We start from the raw sequence: 12,478 nt of genomic DNA, 5'->3' as shown, positions 1-12,478 counted from the left end.
CAGCTCAACTGAACAGTGGGATGTGGGAGGGCGAAGGAGAGGAAGGTTTGATTGTTGATTATATTACAGGGGGCAGCAGCAGAAATTGTATCTGACTAAAAACAAACACGTCACTGAAAGGTAGGTTCGAGCCCTCAAAAAAAACGTCCCTCTTTGTGTACACCAAATGAAGTCACTTTGCATCTGCACACGCCGGTTTGCTAACATGTGTAACTTTCTGAAAACTCATCAGCTACGAGCATGGCCTGTAGACCACGATGAGGTGGAATCATCCTTTAAGTCCGTTTCCATTGTTGCATCTTCTTGTGTCGATATGACAACTTTCCCACCTCACCCGGGCATAAAAAGTATTAAAAAAAAAAAAAAAAAGTCTGTTTCCAGCCCATTTTCAATTTGCACACTCTTGTAATCAGGGATATCTCAGCTTTGGTTTAAGAGGCTAAAAATGTTTAGAACAGAAATAATTTGTTATGTATGAGGAGTGTGGAGTTTGACACATGGCCTTTTACCAGTCAAACTGTAAGAAATATAACATCAAGTGGCATTGTGAGTATTTTTTTTTTTTGGGGGGGGGGGGGGGCTTATAACATAAACGTAGGGACTAAAGGTCTGCTGCTTCAAATCAAACCATTTGTTTCTTCACAGTCTCGGACACTTTACGGAAGTGCAATGACAAAACTGCTGAAAAATATCTTTAAATCTCACTTTTGAATCCCTCAAAATCGAATTAAATGTGGAAGGATCTGAACGGCATGTGTTGCAACAAGCAGCCTATGTCACAAATAGCAGAGGAGCTCGACTTCTCCCGAGTGATTCCATCAAGTAATAAACAGCCTTCACCAGCAGGGGGCAGAGCTGACTCGCTGATAACATACACAGGCCTCGGTGGGCCTCCTCATCTGTTAACAGATTAAAACAACAAAAGGTATTCTATTGAACTTTTACGATTCTTTTCAAAGTTTCCTGCCATGATTCTGATCCTTGCGGATGCAAAACATGGGAGGAAAACAAGAAGCATTTAGGGGTTCAACGACAAACCTTTCTACTTTATACAACCCCGTTTCCACCCCCCCCCCCCCCCAAAAAAAAACCTGCTGTGTAAAATGAGAACGCGAACAGAACGCGATGATTTGCAAATCATGTAAACACATATTTCATGTAAAACATGTATATAGTGTTGCTGGCATCAAATTCAAAAAAGAGCGCACTTTTTTTTTTATATATATATATATATATATATATAAAACAATAAAAATGCTCAGTTTCAACATATTATATGTTGTCTTTGGTTTATTTTCGATTAAATATGGGTTTAAATGATTCGCAAATCATTGCATTCCGTTTTTTTTTATTTACATTTTAACACATCGCCCCCCCCCCCCCCCCCCCCCCCCAACGTTGTTTGAAATGCGGCGGTAACTCCAGAGCTCTGACGCAAACCAGGTCACGTCATCGTATCTTTAAGAGTGGAAATGTGTGCTTTTGTAAACGGGGCAGGGTTTCATTTTCAGACCCGTGCTAATTTACACGTTCACTTTTCATCCTCCATTCTTCCTCTCTTCACTGTCGTCTAAACAAAAGAGCACCCCTCCTCGTCCACCTCAGCTGCACCTCGCCTCTCTTCCTCCCGCGTCTCAATCGTTTAGTTTCCTATTATTCCCTCTGCCAACCCGTGCCGGCCTTCTTCAGTCCGTCAGGAGCACCAGTTCCCCCTCGCTCCTCTCCCCTCCGTCACTCTCCTCTCCTTCGCTGTATGTGGGTCGCTCCCTCTCCCTCTCCCTCTCCCTGGCCAGAGAGGTGGGCGTGGCCTGGCCCTCGGCTCGGCGCGGGGCGGGCGGGGCTTGCGGTAGGTAATGCTCCAGCAGCGCGGGGTGGAAGGGCATGGCTGCGACAGAGACCGAGCTGCCAGCGCCCGGGTATGGGCCGTCGCTATGGGAGTAATGGATCTGCTGCGGTTCTGTTTGACTGAAAAGACAGGAAGTGGGCAAGCGTACACTCAGACTGTTTATTCGGAAACCCTTTCATACCACGAATAAGGTTCGACTGAGGAACCGCGGTGCACGCCGGTTGCTCTTAACCGTTTTTTTTGCCGCAATCGTCAGCAGGACGGCCGTTTTTAATTCGACAAACACGACGTCGATTTAACTTAAGAAACCCGCCAGTTTAAACCGAAGCAACGAGATGGGACGATGTAACGTCTCTCTGTACTTCTGTTTTAACTGACTGTTTTTCAGACTTTTTTTTTTTTTTTTTTTTTGTAGCTGGATTGAATTTGTGGTGTCTTAAAAGTTGAACGAGGATAGTGATCAAGAGTCATGTTGAAAACTGCATAAACATTACAACAACAACAACAAACAAACAAAAAAGCATCGAGGATTTGGAGCACCCGTTAGTGCTTCAAGGGAATTTATGCCGTGATCTCCAGACAGGAGATCTCCCTTGTTTTGTCAATTTGTCTTGCCTTTTTTTTTTTTTTCCAGAGCAGTTTTCTGCTTTAGAGGAGTGTTAACAGAACGAACACTGACTATCGTCCCACTTGCAACTTCACGAGCTGAGTCCCTGGTGACACCATCAGCTGGTTTGAGTCGAGCCGAGAGGGGCCAGTTCGCGCCGCTGCAACTTTTTCCCCCCGGCAATGTTTTAAAACAGTTGCGTCACATCACGAGTCCTTGGTCTGAACTTGGCTACACAGGACTTAAAAGATCTGCTGCAAACATCTTGTCGAATCCACTCCTTGACAGGTCGGAGCTGTTTTCACCTCACTTGAAGGACCAACAGCACATTACCTAGTGTGTAAGGGTTGTAGGGATGGGCGATATGGCCTTAAAATAATATCAAAATATGTTGGTTTTTTTTTGCGATAACGGATATTTTTTACGATCTGACAAAATCCTAAAAATATTTGATTATTAATTTTGATCACATAAAATTTAAACAAAAGTGTTATAGATTTGTCAGTATAAATGTAACATTGCACCTTCAAATATTCATTTAAATCTAAGCAAAAATGAACCGTTAACACTTCAGTTTGTAAACAACAGTATCTCGGTGAGATTCAGATCCTGTAAACAGCGCCGAGAGAGAATCTAGGGGTGCAGGAGAGCTGCTGCTCTGCCAGGACGACGACCACGATCACTTGCAGGGCTTCTAATTACCTCCTCACCGCCGTCGGCAGATTCAGCCATGTTCTGAAGTTTAGGGTCGACGTTTGTCCATTAATAACGTAGTTTTGGGCTTTTGTAGCACTTTTATTTTGTAACGAGTCGAATTGTTCACCTGAGCGTTCTGCAGTGCTCCGTGTGTGTGTGTGTGTGTGTGTGTGTGTGTGTGTGTGTGCAGCTCTGTGTGTGTGTGTGTGTGTGTGTGTGTGTGTGTGTGTGTGTGTGTGTGTGTGTGTGTGTGTGTGTGTGTATGTGTGTGTGTAGCTCTGTGCGTGTGTGTGTGTGTGTGTGTGTGCAGCTCTGTGTGTGTGTGTGTGTGTGTGTGTGTGTGTGTGTGTGTGTGTGTGTGTGTGTGTGTGTGTAGCTCTGTGTGTGTGTGTGTGTGTGTGTGTGTGTGTGTGTGCAGCTCTGTGTGTGTGTGTGTGCAGCTCTGTGTGTGTGTGTGTGTGTGTGTGTGTGTGTGTGTGGAGCTCTGTGTGTGTGTGTGTGTGTGTGTGTGTGTGTGTGTGTGTGTGTGTGTGTGTGTGTGTGCAGCTCTGTGTGCGTGCGTGCGTGCGTGCGTGTGTGTGTGTGTGTGTGTGTGTGTGTGTGTGTGTGTGTGTGTGTGTGTGTGTAGCTCTGTGTGTGTGTGTGTGCAGCTCTGTGTGCGTGCGTGCGTGTGTGTGTGTGTGTGTGTGCAGCTCTGTGTGTGTGGAGCAGGGTGGAGCTGCCCGGTGTGAAACATCAGCGAGGACAGCGGAGGAACGGAGGAAAAATAGCGCGACCGTCAATTAAACTCACACCAAGTTGAAAACCCTGAGAATACAGCGGCTCTCGGCCGTGTTTGACGGCCGATAAGCGGCAAGCGTATGCCGTACGTTTCCGGTGCGTAACGGTGTGACGTCGTTACGCCAGGAGGTCGGAAAATTGCCTTCATCACGATGTACATTTTTTTTTTATATCGTCTGAAAATGATACCGGTATTATCGTGAACGATTTGATACGGCGCGCTTCCGAAGGGTAGATCAATAAGCTCCGGGACGGCCGCTTGTGCGGACGCATGGAAGCACAGCAGCGTTGACGTGAACGGAGCAGGAGAGAGGTGTAACCCCGATGAGTAGCTGGTACACATTTTATCGCTTGATTATCATCGGTACCAGAGTTACCCACATTTTTTTTGTGAGCAGTGGACCTGGGGGGTGGGGGTGGGGGGGGGTGGGCATCTGCAACGGTTTACGCAGCTGGAACTTGAGAAGAGAGCACTCGTCAAAGTTTGACAAATTATCGGCGAACAGAAAGAGGCGGGAGGGAGCCACATTTGGCGAGCAGGAGACGTGGGGAGCGACGGTTGCGGTTGCGTTCTGGTGGGCGAGAAACTTGTGCATTTTCGACAAGCTGTGAACCTGGCGCCCTGTCGTGTTGGAGAACCCAAGCGCCATTGCGCAACAGTTCGGGTATTTTGAACGAACTGTTTTTCCTCAAGACGCCTCAGAAAAAAAAAAATCACAGAATAGCTCGGTGGCGAGAGGTTGACCACCATGTCCACGGAGACATTGCGGACACACAAGATCCACTGCTCACAAGAATGTGTGTGCGACTCAGGAACCGATGACGATGAAAGCGACTAAATTTGTACCGCTTTACACGTTAAGTGTTGTATCTTCCTTCTGCTTCTGTGCACGTCGTGGCGCTGCGCTCTGCGCTCGCGCACGGTCAGCAGCCTCGGAACTTATTGATCTGCCCTCGTGTACTGGTGAGCAACAACATATCCAACACATCAGGCTGAACCTACCATCTACCAGAAATAACAATTGCTGTTATCCTAGTATATCCTAGTATATCCCAGTAACTCGCCCCAAAACCAGTAAAAACTTTATAAGTAATTAAATTAGAATTCTTAGCTCATTGTGACATTTTGATATTGATGTTTTAGTTCTAACAGAGTTTAAAGGAGAAAAGATGTGGCGAGGCGGAAGAAGCACTCAAAACCAACCGCTGTTAACAGTTCCAACCTCCTCCTCCTCCTTCTCCTCCTCCTCCTCCCCCTCTGCCATTATTGGAGGAGTTCGAGGGACTAATGGAGAGGGATTCCATTCATTGTCGAGGACAGACTAAAAAACAGCCCAGCTGCCATTTTAATACTCCACTTTTGTTTGTGTCTTCAGAAATAATAATAATAAAAAAAAAGAGCTTCAAGAGCTGCTGGCATTGTCTACAGTGTGTGAAGGTGCAGCGCACACTCTTGTCAGTGGAGTGAATTGCGGGTGTTGTCTGTCAGGGACAAATTCTCTCACATTATCTCGGTAGTTTCTACCTGTGTGTGTAGGTTGCTCTCTGCTCCTGCCGGCGGCTCTTCATCATGGCCTTGTACTCGCCCACCCTCAGCCTTCGTCCCTCCACAATGCAGGTCCTTTTGGGCCGGGGTTTGTATTTGTAATCGGGATAGCGCTCCAGATGCTGCCTGCTCAGCCTCGCCTGCTCCTCATAGTAAGGCTGCTTCTCCTGGTTGGACATGCCCTTCCACCTGGACCCTGCAGACATACACACATTGGCACAACGGAAGGCGGGTTTACAGACCATCTATAGCGACTAAAAGTCAGGTATGCTGCAAATGCCTTTTTGGTCTCCAGTTTAAGTGTTAGTTTTAGTCTTATTCACAGATTTAGGTTTTTAAGTCTGATTTTTGGCATCATGTAATTTGTTTTATGTAAAATGTACCTTTCACAAAAACTGAAATTTGTCATTCAATAACAGCTTTTTATCTTTTGGTTAAATTCTTTTCGAGATGTGTCCAGACCCTCTTTCCTGTTATTATAACAAAGGTTCTCATGCGAGAAAAAGTTAAGGTGTGGTTAATACACTTTGATTTCCTTCTTGGTTTGAGAAAATGGGATATTAATGTCACCGTTTTTAAACATTAAACATTTTAATCAAGTATCAATCAAGTATCTTTGGAAAATGAAACACGCTGAATTAGCAAATTACAATTCCATTTTTTTATGTACCACTGGATGTACTGACCATTATCACTGAATTGCTTCAATGAAAACGCAAAAACTTGATGATTGTCAGGCAAGCCCTGAAGCTTCTTTTTTCTGAGATTTCTAAGTGTTTATTTGCAGTGGACAAAAAAAGATAATCATATTCTCAAAAAGTTTATTTAACACATCTATAAATAATTATTCCTTGTTGTTCAGAACTGACTCCTGATATTTGACTCTAAAACTAACTTCGCCTGTTGCTTTTAGAGGCGTCTGGGCCTCCAGAATATAGACCAGCTCTGTGGTATAGAAGCAGCACTAATAGTACAGAAAGTGACTTAAATTATGACGAGATTCCAAAATCATTTGACCAAAATCTGTAAATACTCCCTCCTGTACCATTATACATGATCTAATTATGAGATCTTTTCTTGGAATTATGAGAAAGAAAAGTCACCGATATGAAATGTCTCTTCTTTGTTGCACACATCTGCTACGATTAACCTCAGGTATATATTATATTTAGTCTATTTTTGTTCATAGTTTGATAATACTCTCTCCTCCTGGTGAACAGAAGGAATGCGGACTAAGAATTTTATTGCACAGTGAAACTGACAAAAAAATTCATTCATCTTAAAAGGTAAGGCGGGCAGATTTTTGAAATTTAAGTAATATAAATCCGACTGACTTGCTGGCTTGCCTCGTGAGCAGACCGTCATATTTTCAGAAATGTTGGGAGAACATTTTCAAATTGCATGAGACTGTATAATGCCTAATTTTCTAGTACCTGAAATTGAAGTAATCTCTTTCAACTCTTGGTTCATAGAGATCACCTCACAAAGCATGTCAACATTAGCGAAACACTTTCAGCCAACAGGCCTATTAGTGATGCTATTTCAAAGTTTTACTTTTGCAGCAAGAGCATTCAAATAACAGAACTACATAACTGACAAGTCAAAACAGTCTGTAAATGTAACAAAAGTTGAAAAAAGTCAGAAACTGTCTAATTAAAGTTCTACAGCAACGATGAATGGAGGATATGATAGCTTCCCAGTAGTCAAGCTAAAACATTTCAATTGCCCCCTGGTGGCTGGCAATGTGGGTCACAGCAGCTTGCTGCGGGCGTAGGGATAGACGTGCTTGACTGCTAAACATATGATGATCTTATATAGTAATGCTTTAGATTAAACTACCCAAGCACATAGTTATTAAAAGTAGCACAACCTTAAACATCTAAAGCCGTAAAATGCATCACACACAACAATAATGCAGCAGTAATCTTCACCTTAATACATTTCATAATAGTAAACACTGAACGGAACCATTTTACTGCACAGTGTTCACTTGTACTTGCCATACTACATACTATTACTTAATTAAGGTATTAAATGCAGGGCATTTACTTGTAAAGCAATATTTTCCGTGTGGTATTGGTACTTTTTACTTAAGGATCTGAATACTTCTTCCACCACTGAAAGGATCCCTGAAATTATTTAATATTAAGATGTGATTTTGTTATGAAATCAGCAAACAAAGATTGAGTAGACAGACAGGCTTAAACCTTATTCAAGTTCTCCACACTAAATATTTGTTTATTTAACAGTATTTCTTCTTCTTTCCTCAAACCAGCCCAGCCAGCTGTAGCTATTTAATGAAAAACTGCATTTTTACAGAATTTTAGACTTATGATTACTAATGATTAAACCGTCTTTGGTTATGCTATCCATAGGCGACTCTTATCAGTCTGGTTCTTTATCAGTACTCTTATTGGTTCTACTACCTTATATTTTAAATATGACAATATATTGTTTTAACAGCACAGACATCAGTCATCACTATCAGTCACCCTACAATCCATAGGTCACTTCTCTGTCCTCCTGCTCTGCTTAGGGAGTATATGCTGGTTTGTGAGGACAGGAGACAGTGTGACCAGTTACTAACTAATTTGAACTCGGTATTTGTTCCCACCTTAGGGTCTGTCCCTTTCGGTGTCACGATCGCTTGTCAGTATTCTGCTTTCTAACACCCTCTGTCTGTCCTCCCCGCTCGACCTCGCCACGGCCGTAGTTTTTATTCGGCTTCGGTGCAAAGTGAAAGTGACTTGGTGTTGCTCCTAAGTGTTTTAATAGTAGGACAAATCCTGCTTTTAATTAGGTTGAAGAAACATTGGACTACGTCCACTTTCGTGCTCTGCGGACCTGCTGCTGCATCAGAATGGGGACTCCGCCGACACTTGCAGAAAAAGTGGGTTTCCAAGTAAGCAGACTGGGGTTGCAAAGTTTGCGGCTGCCTTTTTATGAAAATGTTATAATATCAAAAGTGTTGCGTGTCCAAATTACATTAAGTTCACCAGTGCATCCCCTCGGGTCCCCAGCAACACATCCACCGAGTTTGAAGCAGTTCTTAAGCTATTCAAAGGACAAATGTACATAAATATGCACAAGACAGATATCTGTAGACTAGTAGTACAATAAGTACACCTCAAATAAATTTTTCCCAAATATGGTTTCTGTCATATTAAATACTACTACGTTTCATGTTGATTGCAAAACCCTGCGATGGATTGAACGGCGCAACGTGTTTTATTACTTCTGAATTCAACTTTTAATTTACCTGTGTCTTAATCATCCCACTATTGTAGTGTTTTGGAATAAACCATGCTTCATACAGACGTGAAGTATTTAACAAGTAATTAGTAATAATATAGTATAAGTATATATTTATTTGTGCAAAATTGGTATGCATGTGTGTATGAGTGTGTGTCTGGTTGGAGAAGCAGGTGGCTCTTCATGTCCTCACATGTGCCAGGCAGCATCTCAGAATAGAGACACAGAGAGAAACCCACCACTACCCAGTGCTGGGCTCACCTAGGATCTTGCTGATGGAAGAGTTGTGCATGTCAGGAAAGGCCTGCAGGATCCTCCTGCGCTCGTCTTTGGCCCACACCATGAAGGCGTTCATGGGCCTTTTGATGTGGCCTGAGGAGGGAGGGGGTCGGGCTTCTGCGTAGCTGCCTGGGACCGAGACAGGCAGTGTACCTAGAGGAAACAAGGTTACAGGTTGGGTTTGGAATACAGTATTGACAGACTGTCACGATCATTAATTTTCAATTGATATTAATTTAAAAAAAAAATTTCCATTTTACTTTGACCGCCACTTTTTTGATGCAAATATGGCAAATCTCCTCTTTCAAATGATCAGATCTACTTTTTTTATTTGGCTTAAAATGAAAATGTGCTGAAAGCAATGCTGCGGTGTTTGGGTTCGCATATAAACCCATGATGTTAATGTCAATAGATGCTCATAAAAATGCAACAGTCTAAAGTTAAGGGCCTCTACATAAACAGTCGGCACCACTAATTCTTCACTCATGTGCCATTAAACCAAGATGCAATAAGATGACATATTAAAAGGGCGCCAGTTAAACCTCAAATGGTGGACAACAACAAGAAAATATGACATTTTGGTTAGCTCCATCGAGGCATCAAGCTCATACAGATGAAGGGAAACGATTCTAACAATTCTGCGAAATGATTGCGGGCAACTCAAACAATCGCAATCAGGCGATTATTTGAACCTAACAGTATCATGCCTCAGGACATCCCCATTTCTTTCTTCCTGAATTGGAAGTTCTTGATCATAACATTTTCTTGTTCTCCCACAAACATCAGCGTTCACAAACAGTTACGATTTACTTTCCACACCTACACTCTCGACCCTGAGGTTTGAACCACAAAGACAATGGAAAGGTAAAATGAAGGTCGTGGATACTTTTCGATGTTCAAATGTAAACGTGATATTCAGATGAAGCAATAATAAAACATGTTTGAATGATAACATTTCTGGTTGGCAGGTTATCGAGCAATGCCGAGTATTAAACAGGGTCCTCCATGGCCACCTACCCTCCGAGTCACTGCTGAGGTGGTCCTCTGCGGACGGCAGGCCGTGTCTGTCTTTACTCCGCTCACAGCGTGAAATTCTCTCGTTGTGGGGAGAACCTTTATACTCCTGCAGACATAAAAAAAAAAGACAAAGACAGATCAAGTCAGACATGCCGTACAGTCACACAACTATTCGCACTCCTGCACAAAGGGACGATTTGAATTTGGACTGCAGTAAAAAAGATGACCCAATGTTCAAGGGGTGCGTTCAGAGCATGCATGTGTTGCACAGAGCTCTATTTAAGGTAAAGACATGGCACGCTCGCCATATCAGCTGCTGTTTAAATGTAGAGCTGTAAATGCAAAGACAGGAAACCATAATGCTATGGACGAGGAAGAATGGTGTTTATCGTTGGACGAAGGTAAGGTGAAGGAGACGGGCAGAGATGGATATGTGGCAACTCTAAACTCAAAACTACCACACCATTGGTGTATTATCTATCACCCGTTCCTGTGTTGTAAAATGTTTTTTTTTTTTATCCCCATGCAGCGGGGTGGAAAGTAATACTAAAATAGGTTAGTCAACAGTATTGGTATTAATGCAGCAGGGAAGGCGAGATGGAGCAGGATAATGGAGGAGCAGGAGGAAAGGAGGAACACGAGGAGGCGAGACAGAGAGTACAGTATTACTGTGGACAAAGAGAGAGGGCAGGTGGCTCAGTCAATGCCACACTGAAGCCTTTGTGGTATTGTGAGGCTGCAACAGCTGTTGCTCAGGACGAGGCTGAGACCACAGCTTCAGCCACCTCAGAGAATGAAAACCAAGACCAGAATAGAAGACCATTTTTACAAGAACCAAAACAAAAAATAACAACTGGGTGTTTTTAGAATCAGGCTCCCAAGAAAAATCGGCAGTTTTCAAAAGTTTTAATAGCACTTACAGCAAACTCAATCTCTGACGTTTTACTTTTTCAATGCAGCACGTGACGGTAGAATAACTGTTTACTTACGCCGAGCTGTAACAGGGTAGGTGGGTACACCACAGCTGTGGTATTTGTCCGTTGATTAAATGCTCAGGAGGAGCATGACTCCCTGTAACTCTAAACCAGACTCTGACCCACTGATTAGACCGCTAGATGTCAGTCAAAGAAAGAGAGGCAGACTGAGACTGCTTCCTCATTTGCAGTTTGATCAGTGAGAGGGTATCTGCATTCCACACTCCATCTATTTACATTATGATTTGGCGATATTCTTTGTTGATATACTGGCTCGTCACCCCCTCTCGCTCACTCTGTGGCTTCTTGTTTCCCGACGTGAGCGATATGGGAGGGGGGGGGGGGGGGGCGCCTGGGCTTCTCATCACCCCCCCATCCATGGCTGCAGACCTATCCTGGCATTGGCTGCTGCCAGAGAGGATTGGCGGTTGCCCTTGCAAGACCGGTGTTAAAAACACAACTCAAGTCTGGGCCTTGCTTTCGACCGGACAACCCCGTGTCCAAAAGAAATTTTGGCGGCCTGCTCCACGGCTGAAAGAAATGATGTCGGGGTACACGAGAAAGTGACACCGGGTGCCACTCGATCCAGGCATGCCACTCGGAACCTCAGCGCATTGTGGTGGCTTCACCCTGGACGCCCGTGCACCACAGAAGGATGAGAGTTAAGTGTCTCCTAGTTGTTGCTAGTGTGAGAGTAGCCTTTAAATCAGGGTTCATATCTAAAGGGACATGCATGCACATTTGTATCTGCAGTATTTTGGCCCACTGGGGCAACAAAAGACAGGAAAAGTTGTGTAATGCTAAAACACACTTGGTGGATCATCTCACAACTAATTAGGTTAACTGGCAACAAATCAGTAACATAATTGGGTATAATATCATTAAAAGATTCAGAGAATCCACAGAAATATCTGTATGCAAGGGACGAGGCTGAAAATCAACACTGGATGGCAGTGATCTTCGGGCACTGCGTTAAAAACAGACAATTCTATTGTGGAAATCACTGCATGGGCTCAGAAACACTTCTAAAAAAATATTTTCGGTGAACACAGGTTAAAAGTCTTCTACACAAAGAAGAAACCATACATAAACATGATCCAGAAACACTGTTGCTTCCTCTGGACCTGGGCTAATTTAAGATGGACTGAGGCGAAGTCTAAAACTGTCCTGTGGTCTGACAAATCAAAATTTGAAATTATTTCTGAAAATCATGGACACCACGCTCTGCGTGCTCAAGAGGAAAAATACCAGTCAGCTTGTTATCAGCTTACAGTTCAAAAGCCAGCATCCATTATGGTATGGGGGTGCATTCGTGCACGTGGCATGGGTAGCCTGCACATCTGGGAAGGCTCCATTAATGCTGAACATTATATACAGGTTTTGCAGCAACAAATGCTGCCATCCAGACAACATCTCTTTCAGAGAAGGCCTTGCATATTACAGCAAAACAATGCCAAGCCACATTCTCCACGTATTACAAC

General features: G+C 43.5%; 1 protein-coding gene across 4 annotated transcripts in view; it reads right to left on the bottom strand.

The window, feature by feature from the left end:
• Positions 1 to 1,390: 1,390 nt before the first annotated feature.
• The window catches only part of sox13 (SRY-box transcription factor 13), a 48,530-nt gene continuing 37,442 nt past the window's right edge, over positions 1,391 to 12,478 (bottom strand). For all 4 annotated transcript variants that reach the window (XM_069170807.1, XM_069170716.1, XM_069170979.1 and 1 more), the window contains 4 exons: positions 10,024 to 10,129; positions 8,989 to 9,159; positions 5,455 to 5,671; positions 1,391 to 1,965 (listed from right to left, as the gene is read on the bottom strand). In XM_069170807.1, the coding sequence (XP_069026908.1) occupies positions 1,686 to 1,965; positions 5,455 to 5,671; positions 8,989 to 9,159; positions 10,024 to 10,129 (774 nt within the window). In that variant the 3' untranslated portion in view covers positions 1,391 to 1,685. The remainder of the gene's footprint in view (positions 1,966 to 5,454; positions 5,672 to 8,988; positions 9,160 to 10,023; positions 10,130 to 12,478) is intronic.

The sequence above is a fragment of the Embiotoca jacksoni genome, unplaced genomic scaffold, assembly GCF_022577435.1.
Source record: "Embiotoca jacksoni isolate LCO1_2020_lvr unplaced genomic scaffold, fEmbJac1.0.p SCAF_1, whole genome shotgun sequence".
Classification (NCBI taxonomy): domain Eukaryota; kingdom Metazoa; phylum Chordata; class Actinopteri; family Embiotocidae; genus Embiotoca; species Embiotoca jacksoni.
This window is presented reverse-complemented; position numbering and strand designations above follow the sequence as displayed.